We start from the raw sequence: 23,718 nt of genomic DNA on the forward strand, positions 1-23,718 counted from the left end.
CGATCGCTCGTCCCCATGCAATTCCATGTCGGCAGCGATAATATTTTGTACTGCATAAACTATACGATCAGCCAATGAATGAGCAGAAGCTCGTTCATCGGCTGATCGTTGCCCTGTTTACATAGGGCAATGACGGGGAACGAGAGTTCATATGAACGCTCAATTGGCTGATCATTGGCCCGTGTAAAAGGGCCTTTACTAACACAGAACGATCTGCTGCCCAACATGTGAAAAATCCCCCCTCCAGAGACAGACAGGGAGGAGGGTAGCAGGGAGCAGCGGAGATAACAGGCACAGATAAGGACAGGATGTGTGATGTCTAGTACTTTAGGAAGGGGGAGAGGGGAGATTACCTCATGCTTGTGTGAAGCCCCATAGTCTGAACACGTGATAACACCAGTATCATGTGACTAAATGTGAGGTTGGCTTACAGAGACATTTCAGCTACAGACAGTACATTAGTTACTGATAAGCCATGCTGCAATTAAACCATATGCACACAGTTTTTAAAGATCAGAAAACCCCTATATTTTTCTATGTACATAACACTAATCCCCTACTTACCCAGCAACTCGATTCGCAAATTCAATTATATCCTCCTTTGTTCTAGGACCACGATAGTTGTAGGCTGAATCCCCCTTTAACCTGTGCATTAAAAGAAAAAAAAAAAAAAAAAAAGATTCAGAATTTCTTAAAAAATAATGCAAGAGATAAATCCCAAAGCCAGAAATGGATTAACCACATATGACTAAATCACATATTAAGAAGGCTTAGCAACTACACTGAATGGCCACTTTAATAGAGACACCAATCTAGTAGCGCGTTACACCACCTTTTGCCTTCAGAACCGCAGCAATTTATCATGGCATAGATTTCACAAGGTGTTGAAATCATTATGTAGGAATATTGGCCCATGCGGACAGGATAGCTTCTCGCAGCTGCTGCTAAAGTGTCCTTCTGCCATAGGTTAAAAACCTGGCATGAGGGGATAAACTTGGTCATCCACAATGCTTAGGTAAGCCCCACTGTTCAAACTTCCATCCACAGGCATCACAGGACCCTGGCTGTGCCAAGAAAACATTCTGCGCACCATTATTCACCTCCACCAGCCTGAACTGTTCACATCTGACAAGAAAGGTTTGTCAATTTATGCTGCTTGCGTCAAATTCTGACCCTCCCTTCAGACAACTGGACCCAGGTGATATTTTTTCACTGCTCAGTAAACCAATTTTGCCTTTATGTTTCCCTTAGACAACAATGGCACCCAAACTGGTCGTCTGTTATAGGCCAACCGTGCTAAGGATCAGCACGTAAGTTGGAGCAACAGTGTTCAATTCGGCTGCAATTTGCTTGACTGAGCACCGCCTACTTCTCAAAACGATTCTAGACATCCTCCTCTAACCCCTTTTTTCAACGAGATATTGATGTCACAGGTTCCCCTTTCGCTGGACGTTTTTCCTCGATCACATCATTCTCGGTATGCTATTGACACCGTTGCATGAAAAAAACCAAAACACAAGGCTGGCTGATCTAGCGCCAATAACCATGCCTCGCTCAAATAGTTTAATTTTCCAATTCTAATGTGTATTCATACTAAAACTGATCCACGAAAACATGCTCATTTGATTTTATGCTGCATGGGTCACATGTCTAATTTCTATGCAGGGAAGCATCAATCCTGAACGGGCAGGTGTCTCTAATTGAGTGGCCATTTAGTGTATATAACCATATAAATATGCGGTCAATAGGTCCATAAATTATGTTTTCCACCAAATAAGGGTCAAAACATAAATCAGCTTACATTATAAAAGGGTTATTAGGCTCTGTTCATATCTGCGTTCTGGTTTCTGCTTATAACAATAGGAACCAGGACATAAAGCCAAATCAGACGTATGACATACCATCAGCGCCCAACGGCAACTATTGACTTATATGGGGTCCGTCGGGTACCGCCGTTTTGACGGTAAAAACATAAGGAAATTTGCAAAGCAAATGTGGACGGAGCTATAATCTTATCCTTAACAAATTAGGGAAAAAAAACTAATAATAACTCAGAAATAGACACAGCGGCGTTCAAGAATATAATGCAATGCCAAGTGGTTTTAACCCTCTATCAGTGGTGTGTAATAATTTTGGCTAGTTAAAAGCGAAAATTATCCAATTAAAGAGTAACTATACTTTCAAATAACTTCTGACATGTCATAATGACATGTCAGAAGTTTCGATTGGTGGGGGTCCAAGTACTGAGACCCTCCACCGATCACGAAGTTAGAGGTCATTTTTATTTTTTTTTTTAAACCACATTGCTCCCCTCATTCCTGGCATTCTCTCGATTCCAGCGCTGAGATTGTTATTTTTTTGGCCCTCCCTCCTCAGAAGGCATTGCCTCCTGCACCTCTGTAACGCTGTCCAATCAGAGCGTGTCTTCTGCATCACAATGAGGCTGTCCACATCACAGTGATGCAGGAGGCAACACCTTTTGAGGAGGGTTGAGGTCTTCTACCTCTCCGTACCTTAACTCAATACTAGAATATTGAGCGCCAAGCAGAGCAGGGGCCATAGCGGGACAAAAAAAATTTCAAAATGACAGTGCTGGAAACAAGAGGACGCCAGGAGGTATGTGGTTTTAAAAAAAATAAATAAATAGCCCCATGACAGGTCCTCTTTAAGGTTCAAATCAGCATCAGAAGCTCCGTCAAACATTTCTTTATACTTCAAGGGAAAAATATCATGCACTATTTCTCCCGACAAAACAGCAGAAACGTTGTCAAAACTTGACGGGCAACATTATAAGCTAATGGGTTCTGTCTGGCGCCAGTGGTATCCGTCATACAACGGATTCAGCACTGTGTCCTGGTTTCTGTTGTGATGTGCATGGAGCCTGAACTTAATATCTCAATTTTGACATGTCACTAAAATAAATTTGGGGCTAACATTTCATTTAATTTCTTGTTGAACTGTACAAAAAAAATTCTCGTGTGCGGTAAATAAATATGACATAAAAATTACGTCCAAATCATTAAAACGCCAGGGACATCAAATTTGCGGGTTTTTTGAAAAGCAAAATTGGGGTCTGTTTACATAGCATTTGGACTTTGTTTAGAACACGTCGTATAAATTTCCCGACACATATAGTGGCATACATAATACATAGAAAGCCATGTTGATAAAAAAAATTCAAAGTATATCACATGGTATACTTTTCTTTGCGGCAGCAGGTTGCACTTTCCTATACAGTAAAAAGAAAAAGTATACCAGGATGTCCATTAGGGTTTATGGACTTGTTCACCTAACACGGTATGAACACAGCCTAAGGAGAAGCATCAACATGAAAGGATAACCCACCTAAACAGTGACAGAACCATTTTCTGACATTAGGCACCCTGAAGACTAAAAAAGTGGCCGACTGATTTCTGCAGGTTCCACAATCTTTATTGATCATCAAATACTGATTTTTAGATTAAACTATCACCTCAACATATTCTTTTACCACACTTAGTCTCTTAGTTGTCACTTAAAGAGGTTTGTAGGGCACAAAATGTATTGCTCACATTATGATAAAGTGAACTAGAATTGAAACGTTAAATCAATTAAAACAATACTCACAATTTTATAGTTGGAAATCCACGAACCCCAAATTCCGAAGCAATGCCTGCATTTAGAAAAGTTGTGTAAGATCAACGTGTATAACAGATTAGACATGCAGAAGAGATGGTAAAAAACATTACAGATTTAAAGAGGTTCTACACCTGTTAACTACACACAGAAATAGTATAATACCCTTGCAGTCAAAATATTGTCTTCAAGTAAAAATCTCAGAGAATATCACCATTCCTAATATTATAGTAATACAGACTGAAGCGAGGGGTCCCTGGTGAACTTTATTCCTGACTAGACGATTCTTATCAGGTCAAGAGAAGAAGGGAGCACTAAAAAGCGCTATTCCACTAGCAGAAACATTGGCAGCCCTGCACTTGGTAATGGTTTCCAGAGGCAATGCGAGTACTCGGGACTAGTCAAAAAGTCCAGCACATAAAGGTTACTACGGATATGGTCCGAGCTCTGTGCATGGAGCACATTTGCTGCCTCACCGATGAGCGGCTACTCTGAGTAGATGACCAGGTAAGGCCAGGTAAGACTTTCACCATGTTTGTTATCATTATGGTAAAATATTCAGATAACAGAAGCTTTATAAGAACATAGTGGGTGTAAAGGGAAGTGTTTTCTGTGTCAGAAATTAGTTAGGTGTGTATTTGTACCCTCTGGGGGAGAAGACATTAGACACATCCAATGCATGCTCACTGCCCCCCCCCCCCCCTCACCAGGTAATGAGATTCCATGGGGGGGGAGCCATAAACAATCACATGCCCCCCCTCACTTGCACGAGATGTCACACATGTGCACGAGAGGGTTTAAAAGGACAAACTGTCCCACACTTCTGTCTCTTCCCTCTTTTCCTGCCTCCCTCAACAGAGACCAACTCAGCAACTTTGGACCTCATGGACCGCTAAGTATCCACGTGCAGCAGCAGCTACTGGTAACCCTCTCCCCCCTACACACTTAACCCTTCACCTCTCTCCCCCTATACACTTACCCCTTACACAACACTTCCCTGGTCAACCCTTTCTCACCTGCCCGTACATTACCTGAACCCTTTACACAGCAACCAATTCCCCTTGTTAACCCTTTATCCTCCTTATCCAGTGTTAACCTATTAGTGCACAGGGACAGTTATTGCTAGGAGGGAGTGGGACAGAAACAGTGAGCATGTGTATTGTATTGTAACGTAACTTCTATGTATTTTACTTAGAGCCAGGTGGGGGAGGGTCTCACAGAAGCAAGCTTTAGTGAATGAACTATGTTTAGGTAAGTAGGTGGTAGTAAGAAGTAGGATTGTGATACTGTAATGATGGGGGTAAGGAAACAGACAAGTGAGCCCTAATCTACTCGCCACTCAGTCCCTGCCTACTTGCAACGACCCGCCCTAGGCGACGGGGTACAACTGGGCGACGGTCCCTACGCTCAATAAGTGCCCGACAGACAAACAGATAAGGGTACACAGAAGCAAGGGAAAAGGGGCAGTTGGCCACGGCAACACCGTGAGCAACAAGAGTGGTGAACGAGCCGAGTCAAACCAGCAGTGTACGAGGTACCAAACGCAGAGCAGGAGAGTAGTCAGTAAGCCTGGGTCAGTATGGAGCAGGGACAAATAGTTCAGAAGCTGCAGAAGGGCCAGGAAACCACACGAGAAGAATCACAAGCAAGGAGGAACAGGAAAGGCAGGTATAAATAGACAGAGGGCGGGAGCTAGCTCCGTCTGGCCAGGCTGTGATAGGCTCTCCCACTCCTAAGCCTGCCATCCTGAGTGGTGGAAGATGGAGTCAGTCTCACAGACATAGAAGCAGGTGCAGACTGATTACCTATGGGCGTGGATACACAAAGCTGTGCCTGGCAGATCCTTAACAGATACCGTGTTTATACTGTACTTCGTATAGTGTGAGTATACTCAATATATATTAGCGTATTATATGTATTGGGGTATACTGATACTATACTGTGATCAGTTACGGTGTTCTGCGTTTGGTGTATTTTATATGTAAGTGTGATTATTGTTGGTAATAAATATCTTTATTTACTATATGGTCTTATACGCTTATTTAGTAGCAAAGCAAATAGACTAACGTTAGTATAAAGAAAAAGGTAGGGGAACTAGGCATAAGCCTAGTGACCCTTATTATAAAGGAGGTAGTAATAGTGGGTGAATGCCGCTATGATACCAGCCCTTTATCAGTGGGGCAAATTTACTAATGCTGCCTAAGAAAACCTAAATCAGGCAGCCAGAAAATGCGCCAAATTTATCACAGGGGTGCACGTTGTATGATAAATTTGGGACACCTTGCTAAAAAGGTTACACTTTTCTCTTACTTATACAAGTTTTTTTGCGCCAAAATTTTGGTACACAGCAGCACATTTTAAGCCACGCCCCTCTCCGCTAAGCCACTTTTTATCAAAATGTGCACTAAGAACCTTTCCATTGTATGTAGATTTAGCAGTAATGCATATTTATTTATATTTAGTGGTTTAGGTTGCATTGGTGTTCGCAGTATGCTGTCGCCATTTCTTTGTCTGCTGTATATTTGCAGTCACAGGTGTTCTTGCACCTGCATACACATTTTATATCATATTGTTGGAATGTGCTGTTCAAACTTTTGTGTTTATGTGATCCACTCCCTTTTCTAGACACTTTCGAAAAGTTGATTTTTGGCACAAACCCGTAAGAAATTTGTCTAAATTGATTTGCGCCAAAAAAAGGTAACAAAAAAAAGTAAATCTGCCCCATTGTCTTTAAGGCCCTGTTCACACTGAGTTTTTGTGACACGTTTGACGTGGAAACCGCGGCAAAAAACTTCTAAAAATGCCTCTCATTGATTTCAATGGGAGACGGAGAAAGTGTATTTTGCGGCGTTTTTGCCCGCTGCGCTCAATGGCCGAGGCCGAAAAACGCGGCAAACGGCGTGCAGGTGGATCGAAATCTGCTGAAAAATTGCAGACGGAATTCCACACAAACACTGATTTCAGTCATATCGATTTCCTCAACTCAATACGGTTATTTTTATACTTTGAAAACCATGTAAGGCTTACTACAAATATATCTGAATGCTAAGTGAACTCTATTGTCTAACTAAATCTATAGAGCCCCATCAAATGACTATGTATAACTTATACACACAACAGATGTCGTTCAATAAAAAAATATATACAATATAAATATGGTAATGATTACAGTGAATTAACAAAAACACAGACCTTGAATAATCATAATTAATTTTATTAATATAGCTGGTAAGCATAACTTTGATGTCATCCAGCCCAAATATCCCTAACTTATTACTGAAAGGATTTCGTTGTTTACCTTAAAGGGGTTATTAATATTAGATTGTGGGGGTCTGACTGTCGGCACCTCCCCCGATCAGCTGTTTGAAGGAGCGCCGCAGCCTCTACATTGTTTACATGGTTCTTCTTTCTGTTCATACTTGTACGAACCATTACATTTGTTGTGGTCGTGCAAGGTATTGCAACACTGTCTCATTCAAATACCTTGCACGGCTGCTACAAATGGACTGGCGCGTGCAAGTATGAACAGAGAAGAACCATGTAAACAATGAAGTGGCCCCTTCAAACAGCTGATTGGGGGGTGACGACAGTTGTATGGTTGTATGTGACGTATAGCATCTCTGTATGTGTCGCTTATCGACACATACAGAGATGAAAAAAAATGGCAGCCCCCATAGAGAAGTAAAAGTAAGAATACATTAAAAAGTAAGAAATGAGAACACAAATAAAATTTTTGTTAATATTATATTAAAGGCCATATAATAAAAAATAAATAAATAAGGACACCTTCCCTTTAACATTGTGGGCCTTTCCTTAGAACATTAATTTTAACAACCCGGATAACCCCTTTAAGCATTCGTGTTACAAAAAAAAAATCCAATCTTTCCTTAAGCAGCTGGAGGATATGTAGGGCAGACAGACATGTAGCATAAAACCTGCATATTTTTAGCCCCTTCCATGTGCATCTTTTCTGTAAATATTTATTTTCTCTCTCCTCTACCATGGCGTTTTTTCACCTTTTATTTTGCATACATTTTGCATAGTTTCTTTTAGATGCAAATGAATTAAAAGCAATGTTTTAGCTACTAGTACCTTTAAGTGCTTAATGTGTATATACTTCGTTATCTTTTATTAATGCCACATGTCAATTCTTCCTTTAGCGTGAGATTACCACATATACCAAAGGAGTCGTTTTTAAAGAACCATTTATCTAGTTACTAATATATAAAATAAGGATTGGATTATTACAATAGGTTTAATATACAAAAATATTTTGTTTGTAATTTTTATATGGAATATAATAAATTTTGTATAATAAGAAAATAATAAAGAATTCAAAAACAAAAAAAATAACCATAAAGCTCATCGGATTAAACATTTGGTAGCATTTACGCCCAACTCACACTTTCATTTTGATGCAGATTTTTGTACTATATCACAGATCCACAATAGTCAGTGGCTCACATTTATTAATAATGGCCTATTTTGCACCAATTAAATTATGGGTAGCTGAGAGAATTGTATCGAATTTATTAAAAAAACAAAACAAAATTGATGCATATTGAATTGTCTTACTGTTTGAATGTCTTTTTATTATGAGTAGCTGTACATTTGCGCCTTTTTTAAATTTTGCATGTGCCTTTTTAACCAGTGCAATTTCTACTAAAAATCAAGTGGAAAACGGATTGAGCCACGGGATAGGGGTCATTTCCGCAACTCCCATAGGAATCTATTGAGACAGACATGTGGCCACCTCTCTATTGATTCTCCGCCTAGATGCAGCAGCCTCACAAGGCGGGACAGGGGTCAGGAGACCTCGTTTCTGGTGATAGGTGTGGGTCCCAGAGCTGGAACCTGCATTTTTCAGACATTTATGGCATTTCACAATGTGCTCGGTGTCTACTTTCACTAAATATGTAGGTATAGGGGTTTAATGTCAGTTTCTTATTTTATAATTAAAGTTTTATTTTTGTATGTCAAAATTGTGCAAATTGCCCCGGCAGTGAAAGCTAAAGTTACTGCATATGAACCTCAGGATGTTATCTCGATGAGGATGATAATCTTCTCGAGACACCAAAAGAATACTATGTATAACTCAGTTGCCATACCGAATATTTGTCTGGCAGACATGCGAAGTATATATATATATATATATATATATATATATATACATACATACATACATATATATACACACACATATATATATATATATATACACATACATATATACACACACATATACACACACACACAGATATTTTCTTTTTTATTTACAGAAATATTGTCTAGAAAAAAGACTGGCGGAGCAGTTACTAAAGATCTATTTACAAATCTAAACTATTTTTTAAAGGTTACATGGTGGGTCTTCAGAACAGCTGGACAGTAAGAGCTTTGCTGCCAACACATTATAGCAAAACAAATCTCTTTTATACCCATAGTAAAGACTAATCTCCAAACAAGAAATATTTATCCTCATGTAACATCTGTCACTCTTAGATTGTGACATTTATCCTGTACTATTCAAAGCTACAAAATAGAAGAGGGTGCAACAAGTTTTAAAGTAGAATAGAACTATTAGAAGATATACACCTAACTTGTGCATTTTATGAGCAAAGCATATCTATCTATCTATCTATCTATCTATCTATCTATCTATCTATCTATCTATCTATCTATCTATCTATCTATCTACTTACACATACACAGTACTGTGCAAAAGGTTTAAGCAGTTTGTGGAAAAATGCTGCAAAGCAAGAATGCTTTTAAAAATAGTTTTAAAAAAATGAACAGAAGAGAACTAATTCATACCAATATTTGGTGTGACCACCCTTTACCTTCAAAACAGCATCAATTTTTACACACTTGCACAAAGTCAGGTGTATGATTAACCAATTATACCAAACAGGTGATAATGATCATCATTTTCATACATAGTTTGAAACACAGTCATTAACTGCAATAGAAACAGCGGTGTAGGAAGCTTAAAATTGGGCGAGGAACAGCCAAACTCTGATACAAAGGTGAGGTTTTGGAACAGTTTCATGTCATAGGTCTACCACGGCAAGACTGAGCATAGCAACAAGACACAAGGTAGTTATACTGCATCAGCAAAGTCTCTACCAGGCAAAGATTTCAAAGCATCTACTGTTCGGAGAAGTCTGGCCAGAAGTGGTCTTCAACGAAGAATTGATCATGCAATACCATCAGGGAGGCATCTGATTGGCTTTATTCTGCTGCAGAACAATGACGCTAAAAGTACAGTCAACGTCATTAAGGAGTATCTTTAGCGTAAAGAAGAACAAGGAGCCCTGGAAGTGATTACATGGCCCCCACAGAGTCCTGACCTTAACATCATCGAGTCTGTCTGGGATTACATGAAGAGACAGAAGGATTTGAAGAAACCTTCATCCACAGAAGATTTCAGGTTAGTTCTCCAAGATGTTTGAAACAACCTCGCTGCTGAATTCATGCAAAAACTGTGTGCAAGTGTACCTAGAAGAATTTATGTTATTTTGAAGGCAAACGGTAAATAAAATTGAAAGGGAGATATGTCTATGAGGCCATGTCTGATAGTTTCTCTGGCCCTCCTGACATTAATCGGACATCCAGTCAGCCCTTCTGGCTTACAGGGAATAAAATAAATTCTAAACCAAAAAACCTCCACTTAAACACTAGTGCATCACTCCTATGCAGGTTAGACAGAAGATAACCAGTAGCCATGGATGTTATGGCAGAATATTCAGCCATCCTCAAACCATGGAAAAAGTAGTAATCTCACCAATAACGGAATAACGGGCTCTCATGTGTTTGCCTAATTAAAAGGTCAATTTGGAATTTATATGGTCACCCATTTTTTAAGAAGAACACACGGCAGTGGCTATACTAGCAGAATTACAGAAGTAGGTTTCCTTTGGGAACCATTAGGTTATCTTGTTACTTTGGAGTTTTTTGTCTTACAAGCCACCAAGACCAGAGAAAAAAAGCATTTTGTTAGTAAATATATATTACAAATTGCATTTGGTTTTTTTTATGCTCCACCACTTCTTCAAAAAGTTTTCTTAAAGTGAAGTATACCTATTGCTCAAAATTGAATAAGTAGTGTAATGCCGCAAGAGCCAACTGCAGTTTGCATTGTAATTGTGTCTTCCACATTTCTCAGGTTAAAACGTTGCAGATTTAATTTGTGCATGCTGATAAATAGAAGCAGATGGTTCTAGAAAGCATACAGCATTGGAAGAGATGGGAGATGTGGAAAGAAAAGAGTTCACTTAGATTCCAAATCATCTACAGATGATTACACCTAGTGCGGTCATCTTATTTAGCTGCATCTTTGGAAGCAAATTTCTTAGGCCCCATGCACACGACTGTAAAAATCATAATTACGGCCCTTAATTACGGGCTCATTTGTTTCTATGGCCGACTGACACCTCCCCATATATTTACAGGAAGGTGTCTTTGCCGTAGAAAATTGCCGAAAAAAATAGGACGTCATTTTTTTATTTTACGGACCGTTCTCGCATACTTTATAATGGGAGCACGGCCCGTAAATACAGACAGCTGTCCGCGGCCATTCGTGCCCGTAATTACGGGTCGTAATTACGGGCATGGTCGTGTGAATGGAGCCTAAGACAGCACTTTTAGCTCAATTGTATTTGTACATAGACACAACCACTTTTCAAAAACAACATTACAGGTCAGCGGAGCACGTACATGCAAGCATCATCGGTAAGGACAGTAATTGGTTGCAGCAGTAACGTTTTTTTTCTACTATACGGCAAAGTGCTGATTTAGACATGTCACGGCTCTCTAAAAATTAAGTGACTGTTCATCCTTGAAAACCATCTAAAAAAAAAGTTACATTTTATGCCGATTAATTTCTTAGTATATTTTTTACAGTGGTCGGAATGCTATTTTTCTGAAACAGGAAAGTGTTTATCTATATATTGTGGCGTTCATTTGCTTGTAGCTATTGGATATTTGTTTGCTATCACTGTTTAGGGTCATTTCCCAAGATTTATCAGGTTATTGCCATTTTATATTGATTGGTAATGAGTTTTAGTAAATTTTTAGTAGCACTGGGGATTCAAAAAATTCTCCATGCATAAATCGGTTTAGTTGTATATCAGCTATAAAACGTTTTTTTTTTCCCCTCTGGCTGATGTATAAGGACTTTTTTGGTACAATTTCTATACATATTAACAAAGATTCATAGATTTAAAAGATAACATACTGGTACCAGCAGTTGCCAGTATAGAGAATAGAAGCTTACTGCATGCTGCTTTACATTGAACAAAATAATAACAGTATTACTCCCTCTAGTGGCAGCAGCGGACATTGGGCTAGAATATTATCCTTTAAAGGGGTTTTCCAGTGAGAAAAAAAATGTACTGTCTATCCTCATGCTAAGCCATCAATATCTGATCGGTGAGGGTCTGACTCTTGACATTCCACAGTATGGAGCAGTAGCAGGTATGAAGGGGAAGTAGCGCTCACACAAGTGCCGCAGCCCCTTTAAAACATCAAATTGGCAGGAGTGCCAAATGTTGGACTCCCACCGATCAGAATGTTGATAGCCTATCCTGAGGATAGCCTATTCATATCTTTCTTACTGGGAAAACCCCTTCAAATCCTAAGGCTGGATTAACACATGGCGTATTTGTTCCAGCTTTTGTTGCAGATTTTTTACCTAAAGCCAGAAGTGCTTTCAAAAGGAATGGTAAATATGAAGGGTTATACTTCTTCCTGGATTAACGTCTGGCTTTGGTTAAAAATAAAACTGCATCAAAATCTGCACTGAAATCTGCAACAAATACAAGATGTGTGAATCCAGCCTTAAAGAGTATCTGCACTTTTAAGTCAGACTGAAGAAGGGCTCATAGATGCTCAATTAGCCAATCTTCAGCTTGGCAAGGAGCGTCAATCACAGTGGAAGGCGCAGAGCGCTCGGCTAAGCGCTTCTGCACATTTGTCTCAGCACTGGCCTGGGTCTCAGCAACCTGTACGCCTACTGATCAAAACTTCTGATATTTATCTATGACATATCAAAAGTTTTTTGAAAGGGCAAATACTCTTAAGAACACAGCCAATTTAAGTTTTTTTTTAATTTTCTTTTTATCTTCCCGCACTCCGAAAGTGTTTTTTTTTTTTTTTTTGCAGGGTGGCTTGTTTTTATTGGTACCATTTTATAAGATTTTTTTTTAATCACTTTTTATTCCTTTTTTTGGGGGGGGGGGGGGAAGCAAAGTGGCCAAATGCAATTTCTGCATTGTGAATTTTTTTCCTACGGTGTTCCCCCTTTGGGTTAAATAACACAATATTTTAATAGGTTGGACTATTACAGAAGCGGCCATACCAATTATGTTTATCTTGTTAGGGTTTACATTTTTTATGTGAGAAATGGGAAAACAGATGTTATGGGGGCCCCATTCTCCACATTAGTTGTGGTTACGAAGGTAATGTGACAACACTACACTCATCCCACTGTACACCAACAAGAATCATTATTTAAATCATGGGCTTTATTTAAGAAAGCCAGAGACAAAACGTGGAAATTTTAATAATGCATTTAGAAAGATAAAATATTTAAAATGTAGACACTCACTTGAATGGACAGTTGCATCCATCTTTCCAACTCTCACAGGGGAACCACTTGACCTCATCTCAATACCAACCTCATTCCAAACCGGTTCAAGTTTCTTGCAGTGGCCACACCAAGGTGCATAAAACTAGAAAAAAAACAATTTCAAATAAAATCTTGTTTCATGTAAATTAATTATATATTCATTAAATCTTAAAACCTTTTCTAAATAGCCAAAAAAGTAGTAGTTATAATATTATGATTAGAATGACTTTCTCGGAAGTCTATTGCCTTCATTGCTTGCAGCCCCACAGCAAACAGCACATACTAAAGATATTCAACAATAGTGCGAAGATCTCTTTAAAGAGAACCTGTCACTAGGTCATATGAGTTTAACTGGTTTGCTGACCTGAAATGCGGTTTCTCCCCGATTCCAGCATGGTTTCTTTTTTCCTGGACCTCCCCGTTCCAGAGATATGGCCCACTGTTGTGTTGGCTCCCTATATGCTAATTTTTTGTGCCCCACGTTAACATGGCCTGAACTGGCCTCAAGCTGCCTCGTGCTGATTGGTCAGCATCAGGGGCAGAGAAGCTGTCTCCACCCTGTTGGCTAACCACAGCAAGTTCGCATATAGGGAGCCAACACAACAGTGGGCCAGGTGGTCCAGGAAAAAAAGAAAACCAGGCTCAATAGAAAGTCTGAGTCTGTACACAGCTCGCTCGGATTTCCAAGAAAAGCAGATCAAAAACGAAGTGGCACAGAGCTTACTCGAGCTCTTCTGCCACTTCGTTATAGTGATCGGTGGGGGTCTCAGTGCTTGGACACCCGACGATCAAAACTTCTAACTTGTCACTTTGATAAGTCAAAAGTTTTTTAAAAGTTTAGTTACCCTTTAAGAAGAAGCAGAAATTCCTTTGTCTTGCATTCACTATCTGATCTCTCCAAATATAGCGCTCCCCAACAGTGCTAGCACCATCAGGGCAGAATGGAAGTAGGCGTGGTGTTTTTATATTTCCATTTGGAGAGAGAAGTGCGAGAATACAGTCAGCAGAGAACATTATGAAGAGTGTTGAGCATGTAGCTCAAGTAATGTTAAAGAGGCTCTGTCACCACATTATAAGTGCCCTATCTCCTACATAATGTGATAGGCACTGTAATGTAGATCACAGCAGTGGTTTTTGTTTTGAAAAACAAATCAATTTTGACGGAGTTATGACGTATTTGAGATTTATGCTAATGACTTTCTTAATAGACAACTGGGCGTGTTTTTACTTTTTGACCAAGTGGGCGTTGTAAAGAGACGTGTATGACGCTGACCAATCAGTGTCATACACTACTCCCCATTCATGTACTCACACACAGATCACGATGTGCTGTCACTTACTCACACATTAACGTTACTGAAGTGTCTTGAGAGTGAATAGACATCGCTTCCAGCCAGGACGCGATGTTTATTAACAATCCCGACACTTCGGTAATGTTTGTGTGGGACTTACAGCACATCGAGATCACGCTGTGCTGTCATTAAGTCTCACACAAACATGACCGAAGTGTCGGGATTGTGAATAGACATTGCGTCCTGGCTGGAAGCGATGTCTATTCACTCTCAAGACACTTCAGTAACGTTAATGTGTGAGTAAGTTACAGCATATGTGAAAACACACTCAGTTGTCTATTAAGAAAGTCATTAGCATAAATCTAATATAGGTCATAACTCCAAATTTAACGTTTTTCTAAATAAAAATCACTGCTGTTATCTACATTACAGCGCCGATCACATTATGTAGGAGATAGGGCACTTATAATCTGGTGACAGAGCCTCTTTAAATAAAACACACATTTTTTTACAACCAAACATTAAAATAAGTCTCAATACATAAAATAAACACTTTCTAAATCGTCGCGACCGTAATAACAAATTTATAGCGTCATTTAGGATGTTTAGGCTGATCTAAAATAAAAACTACTTTCACTTATTGTGTGGCACGCAGTATTATGAATTGTGTACCTCCATGTGCCTCACATTAATAGTAACTCAGTGGCTGAGCTTTTGTTACTCCTAGACTCTTTCACTTCACATTAATAGTACTTACAGTTGGCCTGGACAGATCTGGAAAATCAGAAATTTCAGGAATAGACCTGTGGCAAAGGTGGCATGTTTAAAAGTCCCGTAGCTCTTCAGTATGACCTTTATTACTACCAATGTTTATGGAGATTGAATCGCTATGTGCTTGATTTTATGAACCGGTTTACAATGGATGTGGCTGAGACACAATTAAATAAATAATTAAGAGGGATGTCTACATACTTTTGGCCACATAGTGTACTTAAGCACTTCCCCCACTAGTTAAAAAAAAAAAAAAAGTTTTTTTTTTTTTTTTTAGTGACTGAATGAATATTCAGCTTTATCAATTCTACAGAAATAACATGATCTGTGATTACAAGAAAAGATAAAATATCGAAAATTAACAGGACTTACATCAACAAGCCAAACATCCTCTTGTCTGGTTTCTTTGAAACTATGAAAGGAAATGAAAAAACAAAACAGTAAGTGGAAGTTCCTTATTATAAATTTATTATTTGGAACAAGTCTTTACGCTGTGTTTTTCTATACAGTTGTATAAATATTGGATGAAACTACCCAAAAAAAAAACAAACACAAAAACAAGGAACGAAAAAAAGAGAAACTCAATGTTATTCACCTTCTAACATTGGTAACTTTAGAACACATGGTTTACCATAAAATATATTCCACTTCTTCTGTTTGGTAACGGTTTTGATCTAGGTTCTGCTCTATGTTCCACACTATACGCTTTTTCACTGTAGCCTTAACCCCTTAGTGACCAGCCTATTTTAGGCCCTAATGACCAAGCTATCTTTTTTTTGTTTTTCTATAGTCGCATTCAAAGAGCTCTAACTTTTTTATTTTTCCGCCGACATAGCTGTATGAGGACTTGTTTTTTGCGGGATTAGTTTTACTTTTTAATGGCACCATTTTGGGGTACATATAATTTTTTTTTATTAACTTTTATTGGGGTGACTAGAAAAAACCCTGAAATTCCGCCATTGTTCCATGCTTTTTAAATTGACAGCATTCACTGTGCGGCGTAAATAGAACATTACCTTTATTCTATGGGTCGGTACGATTACGGCGATACCACATATGTAGAGGTTTTTTATGTTTTACAACATTTACACAATAAAAACTCTTTTGAACTAAAATTATTTGTTTTTGCATCGTTGCTTTCCAAGAACCGTCATTTTTTGGGCTTTTTTTTGCGGGACGAGACGTAGTTTTGATTTGTACTGTTTTGGGGTACATTGCACTTATTGATTAACTTTTATAATGACTTTTTGGGGGGCAATATAAAAAAATAGCAAATTCGCCATCGTTTTCTTGCGGGTTTTACGGTCGCCGCGATACCATATATGTGTACTTTTATTTATTTTATTGACACTTTTACTAAATAAAACCACTTTTTATGGAAAAAAAACGGTTTGTTTGTTTTTTACTGTAGTTTTTATTTCACATTGATGACTTCTTTTTTTAGTCCCACTAGGGGACTTTACTATGCGATCTTTAGATCACTGCTATAATGCTTTGGTATACTTAGTATACCAGAGCATTATTGCCTGTCAGTGTAAATTTGATAGGCAATATATTAGGACGCGCCTACAGCTAGTCCCAATAGGCAGGACCGGCCTTAGGGGTGTGCAACCTGTGCAAGTGCACAGGGCGCTGTACCCTCCCAGAATGTAGGGGGCGCCACTGGGCTCTGCCTCTACTCTGTGCTCTGCTCTTGGTTACACACACGGAGTAAATAAAGAGTCAAGGAGCAAGAGAAGAGGAAGCTCCGCCCACAGACCGTCCTGCACGAAGTCTGTGATCCTGTCAGCAAGGAGAGATGGTGAGTATCGGTGTGTGTATATACAGTATGTGTCTCAGTGTTTGTAAGTGTATATGTTACAGTATGTGTGTATATGTGTCTGCGTATATGTATAAGTATGTGTTCAATACTAAAGTAAAACAGATAAAATGAAGAGATCTATGCTGCCCCTATATACCCTGCTGCCCCCTATACACACTGCTTCCACTTATATACCTTGCTGCCCCATATATATGGGTATAGTTATCAACTACGACATTATCTGTACTATCACTGTGTTATTTGTGGTGTTACATAGGACTGCAGGTAATGTCTACTACATTATCTGTACTGGGTATATATGGGTCTGTTTGTGAATGTGTCTTTGTGCTTGTATATATGTGCCTTTTATGTACTTGTTCCGTGTGTGTGTGTGTGTGTGTGTGTGTGTGTGTGTGTGTGTGTGTGTACGTCTATATATTTACCTGTATGTATGTATGTATGTATGTATTCCAGAATGTGTGCATGTATATTTGCCTGTATGTCTAAATATCTGTCTTTATGTATGTACAGTATATTTTTCCAGTATGTGCGTGTCATTATAATATATATATATATATATATATATATATATATATATATATATATATGTGTGTGTGGTTAATTTTGGGTTTGTGTAGGGGGAGGCAATAGAGTCCCGCACAGGGCGCCATCCAACCTAAGGCCGGCCCTGCTAATAGGCATATGCCCAGGGCAGACCTAAGGGATTTTATCAGGCCCCTGGCTGCCATGGCACCACATCAGAGGCCCGCAATTGCACTTACAGGCCCCAATGGGTGACAGAGGGAGCTCCCTCCCTCTGTAAGCAAGTTAAATGCTGCGGTCGCAATTGACCGAGGCATTTAACGGGTTAAACGGCCACTATCGAAGTAAACTTTGATTGCGGCCGTTAGAGCAGTAGCCCGGCTGTCATTAGACAGCCGACCCCCGGATCCAGCCTGCACGGGACACCCGTGCAGGACTTAGATTAGGCCACCGTGAAAAGGCGACGGCCTAGCCTAAGGCCCCTTGGTGACCATCGTGAAAAGGCGTATTGGTGGTCACTAAGGGGTTAAAGGGATTGTCTCATGAAGACAACCCCTTTCCACATGCCCCATTAATGCTTATAGATGGACCCCCCCCCCTCTGAGTCACAAGATAGTGAGGGTTAAGAAAACAGCGTAGCACAGTGGGCTTTCCGTAGCGCCTGCGTTTCGGAAACAGCGCAGCTCGCATCACTATCTGGTCTCTGTAATTCCTATTCACTTCTATGGGAATTACGAAAACAGCACCGCTCAGTTGTTCCCGTACTCCTAACCACCTCGTCAGTCAGTGGCCGAAGAGCAAGAGAAGGTAAGACGAGGGACATTCTATAGTTAGGTGCAGGTCCCAGAGGTGGGAACAACATCTATCAAACATTTAAAGAATTAGCTGTTGATAGCCGCACAGCTGAAAACAGAAGTTAGTAGGGCCTGTGCACATCAGCGTTCACTTTCCATTCAGGGGTTCCGTCAGAGGTTTCAGTCGTGGAACCCTGCAACGAAAAGTCAAACGAAAACCACAGCGAACGGTGATGTGAACAGGCCCTTAAATAAATGTGTTTTTAACATTTTTCAAAGCAATGAAGAAGCACATAAAAAAAAAATTGAAAAAAACAAAATAAAAATCGCAACAAAACTGCAATAAAAATGTAATAAAGCGCTCTGTGGAAACTCAGCCTTACTTGCTACTGATGACGTTGACACGGATTTCTTTGTTCTACACACACATTTCTAATTAGCATTTGGAATGATTTGAATTATAATTTTGTCACACACCCTTGATATTAAGAGTTTGCTTTACAGCAATAATTTTCCTTTTATAGAGAAGAAACTATAGTACGTTGTTTCCGCACAGGATAATCCGGATTGTCCGGAGACGCTGCATACTTATAAATAACACCTTCTCCGTACCTATATATCTAGATTGCCCAGAATATCACAACTAATTCATGCGGTTACAGCATTTTGTTTTTGTTTCGCAATGTTGTAAAAACTGCTCAGAAACCGATCAGTATTATTGCAGCATCGCGTCCCCGGGGGCTTTCACAAGCATTCTCTTTACTGCTGCTGCCATAACCAATCATTGTTGTTTTTATTATGACAGGCAGTTTCGTCAGCTATAAAGATAAGCTTGCATCACTGGCACAACAGCAGTGGAAATCCACATTGTTTTGTTACGCTCACCATTCGAGCAAATGGTTTTACAGTACACACTGCAGCACATCGTCCGCTCAACAGAGTCCATTATCTGATGGCAACTCAGTGAACCGCGCATTAATAATTCCCACCGTGAAACATTTTCAGTGCTCGGACTGCAGTATTCACAGTCCACTGCTCAGCAATTTAGTTCGGTATAAATATACTGGCAAAGGATGTTCGTACAACCTTGGAGGCATTAGTAAATGTACTGATCTGAAATATTGCATTTAACGGTCAATTATATTATCAGATGAGATGATCTCTGCGGTTTGAAAAAGGGAATTGGTTCCCAATATACATTATGTTTGAGATCAATAAATGAACAAAATGTTCTTCGACTACTTCCGTCATTGTCCTCGAGGGTAAGCGCTGTCCAAGCATTTTTCTCCTCTTCTCTGCTTCTACAATTATATCTTTAAAGCGCTGTTCACATGTGTTGTGAGCTTTGCTGGCTTACAGCGATGTTCCTGCAGTCAAAACGATGGAAACCCTGAAGGAGCCCTCGATAGTCCCTATTATAAGTTCACTTGTGTGATGCGGAGTAGCAGTTCGCGGGACTGCGCGAGAACGGGAGTGGCGCAGCACAGAGAAAATATTTTTAAGGAAGTTGTACAGGATACGAAAAAACATGGCTGCTTTCTCCAAAAAACAGTTCCACACCCGTCCACAGGTTGTGTGGGGTATTTCAGCTCAGTCCCATTAACTTCAAGTCTATAAGGCCTAAGGTTATACATATTTTTTATTTTATGTCCAATGGGAGCACAACCGCGGTCAGTATTTGTGTTGTACTGTCAAAAGAAGCAAAACATTTAGAGGCGTTCGCCTCTTAATAAACAATTCGTTGGAGTAAGATGCAACGCTTTATTTATTTTTTTATTTTATTTTTTTAAGACTGGCGTATGAAGCACCAGTCCTAATAAATCTCCTCCATAGACTGTAATGGTGTACGGATTGTACTCTGGGTGTCAGAGGAGTGTGAACTTCAAGCATTAGGACATCAATGGATGAAAGGAACGTGCCCAGCTTTAGTGGCCTATCACCATACCTTTATCTGTAGCTTTAATTTGTAATGTGAGATTTAGGGCAAAAGAAGGGAACAAAAGAAATAACGGAATATAAAAATCTATTGACAAGCCTACCAATGTCAGGGACTTTCTTAAACTACAAACATGCATGTTGGCGTAGTCAAAAAATAATAATTAGGTTGTGATCTTCATCTTCCAAAGCGCCTTCGAAAAACTAAAAGCTGGAATCTTTTTGGTTGCTATGGGCAACACGTCCTCAGTGAGGAGGAGCTTGAATGCAGTGAGGAATGCGCTATACTTGACTGTCTCGGTCAGTCCCATAGACATTGAATAGAGCAGCATCGCGCATACTCGTTCGCCGCTCCATTTAAAGTTCTCCTGTGATCTTGCATTTAGGAGTAACGGAGGGCTCGGTACCGCTATTCTAGTGATCAGTGGCGCCTCCAGCGATCAGTCACCTATCACCGAATAGATACATTTTGATTCTGACAATACCCATTTAACAGGAATTTCTTCTTTTCAATTATCTTTCTCAAAAATATTTTCCCAATACAAAAAACATAGGAAATGGCGTAGACACGGTAACATAAGTTGTCAGCAGGTGGTAAGGAAAAAATTGTCCCTATGTCACTTTTTCGAACACATACAAATAGGTTTGTAAAAGTGGGTGGGGCTTTAGTCATGCGACCCATTTATCAAAGATTACAAACACTTGTTTTCCAACACTTTTCTGGTCATACAAATTAGATAACGGACGGCCGACCGCTCGTTTGACTGACCGCTATTTCTCCCAATCCCCCCCCTATACATATGGACTCTTGGCTAGGCTTATATTCTGAATGGGGAGAGGGAAGTAAGCCGCTGCCAGACACCTGTAACGGTGGCTTATCTCCCCTAAGAACAAAAGGATCGGGCATGTCGAAATCCAACTGCGCCCTGTTGATAAATCTGTTGCACGCTGCACTGAGGGCGAGACTGGCACAAGGGTTTAAATGGAACCTACCACCAGCATTTCACATATTGAACTCTATTCACCCTTGCTGGCCACTGCTGTCAAAAGTTCATTGCCGTTATCCGCTATCCTAAACTTCTTCTTCGACCGTAAATAACGGTCTGCAAACATTTTGCACCTTTTATGGTAATAATGCGGCAGTCTCGTTGGTTCCTTTTCTTATGCCCACCCACCGCCGAAAACCGGCCAGCCCTGAATGCCAAAATCTCATCTGAGATATCACACACGCGCCCGTCATGTATAGACCAATACCCTGCCCTGCTTCGTCCGGGCCTCAAATCCAGTTACTGCGCATGCGCCACTATGGTGTCCCGTTGTGTGCACACACCAGAAAAGGTCATCGATGCGCAACCGTGGGATTTAGTTTGTACTTGAGGGAGGCGATGAGAGGTCAATCAAAAATAACGAGGTGGGTAAACTCGGAAAGGCTTTAGGAATGAAGATATGACTCTTATGCTCCTTAGCATATGGCACATGAACACTAAAAAATTGAATACTAAAGCTACTTAGAAGATAATTCTAGGTTACATAAAAATGATTATTTTCACCTACTTCCACCAGGTATTGCTGGTTTAATAGGTGAAATGCTGGTGACGGGTTCCCGTTAAAACACGCATGCACAACCTTCCTTGGGTCAAATGCCACTTGAATAAGCCACAAACAGAGCATATTTAGTGATCAGTTAGACGTGTTTTAATTGTATAAAACTTTACTAAATATTCTAAAGCTGGAGATTATGACATTGGAACCAATGTGGTAAAAGCAACATTACATTCTATTGTTGCCAAAAGCATTGCATAACGTCTGTCTGCAACGACACTGCAGCCCTTCTTCAATGCCCATGGTATCAGAGGCCGGACAAATGGAAAGAAAAGGAGGCTGTCTCACTGCGATGACAGCACCACATGCCGCCAGTGAGGCTAAAGACGCATGAACGCGAAAAAAGCATGTGGCCCTTAAACAGGTCATAAACATTAGATAGCTGTCCGACGAATAGCCTATCAACTGAGCGTATATTTCTATTTCATGGGTAAAGCTCTGGCAGCAGCTTATCACCTGCGGGAACAACGGACTGGGTATGTCAAAATACAACACCGGCAACCCTTTTTTTCCTGTGAGATCTGTCATTGGACACAGTCAAGCTGCCCTCATGTACCTTAGCATCAGTCAATCATGCCAAAATCGTCAGGTTCGGACTACTTTAAACTAAGGTGTACGGACATTTATAGCTGGAGCTACTATATAAATGTATTGAGACCGGCATTTCATATGCCTAAACAGCGATGGAGTAAGATGCGCCTAATTTATTAAGAGGTGCACTCCTCTTAATAAATTAGTCACATCTCTAGTCGTCCGTGCGTCAGAAGGGGAAATCTACGCCAGCCATGAGCTAAATTAGATTTCCCCTCTAATTGGCGCCAGTTACTGGTGTAAATTAAATAGAAATAATGCAGATTTTTCGGTGATTACAGTCAATTTGTACAAAGCTGAACATTTTCTGGAGGAAAATCAGAGGATGCTGCAGATTTTCAAATCCAGAGCATCCTCATTCTGTTCAAAGTGGATTTCAGCCTTTCTAATGTAAAAGGGGTGAAATACGCAGCAAAATGCGCACATAACATGGGCAAATGTTGCAGCATTTCTGCCCGTGTGAATCTAGCCCAAGAGAAAAGTGGAGAAGTTGCCAATATCAACCAATCAGAGCTCAGCTCTAATTTTTCAGAGGCCCTTTGGAAAATTAAAGTTGCACCTGATGGGCTGCTAGGAGTGCTCCATTCTTCCCTTGCACTAGTTTTCCTAAATCTCCCACATTGTGATTAGCCCCCCAGATGCACCCTTAAAGAGACTCTGTCACCACATTATAAGTGCCCTGTCTCCTATATAAGGAGATTGGCGCTATAATGTAGGTGACAGTAATGCTTTTTATTTAAAAAAAACGATCTTTTTTCACAACGTTAGGAGCGATTTTGGTTTATGCTAATGAGCTTTCTTAATGCCCAAGTGGGCGTACTTTTACTTTCGACCAAGTGGGCGTTGTACAGAGGAGTGCATGACGCTGACCAATCGGCATCATGCACTCCTCTCCATTCATTTACACTGCACTAGCGATATAGTTATATCACTATGTGCAGCCTCATACACAAGCCCTAACATTACTACAGTGTCCTGATAATGAATACACATGACCATCCAGCCTGGACGTCATGTGTACTCAGAATCCTGACACTTCTGGCTCTTTTTTTGTGAGATTCCGGCAAGTGAAACCAAATCTCGTTTAGCTCTGTGATCTCGCGAGATTTCGTATCCGTTGCTGGAATCTCACAAAAAAAAGAGTCAGAA

General features: G+C 40.0%; 1 protein-coding gene across 1 annotated transcript in view; it reads right to left on the reverse strand.

The window, feature by feature from the left end:
* Nucleotides 1–23,718, reverse strand: part of TMX3 (thioredoxin related transmembrane protein 3) — a 65,415-nt gene that overhangs the window by 33,357 nt on the left and 8,340 nt on the right. Inside the window, exons 3-6 of the mRNA XM_075828378.1 lie at nucleotides 15,676–15,715; nucleotides 13,220–13,343; nucleotides 3,607–3,652; nucleotides 565–645 (exon numbers count right to left, since the gene is read on the reverse strand). Coding sequence (XP_075684493.1) covers nucleotides 565–645; nucleotides 3,607–3,652; nucleotides 13,220–13,343; nucleotides 15,676–15,715 — 291 coding nt within the window. The remainder of the gene's footprint in view (nucleotides 1–564; nucleotides 646–3,606; nucleotides 3,653–13,219; nucleotides 13,344–15,675; nucleotides 15,716–23,718) is intronic.

This window comes from Rhinoderma darwinii, chromosome 5, assembly GCF_050947455.1.
Source record: "Rhinoderma darwinii isolate aRhiDar2 chromosome 5, aRhiDar2.hap1, whole genome shotgun sequence".
Taxonomy (NCBI): domain Eukaryota; kingdom Metazoa; phylum Chordata; class Amphibia; order Anura; family Rhinodermatidae; genus Rhinoderma; species Rhinoderma darwinii.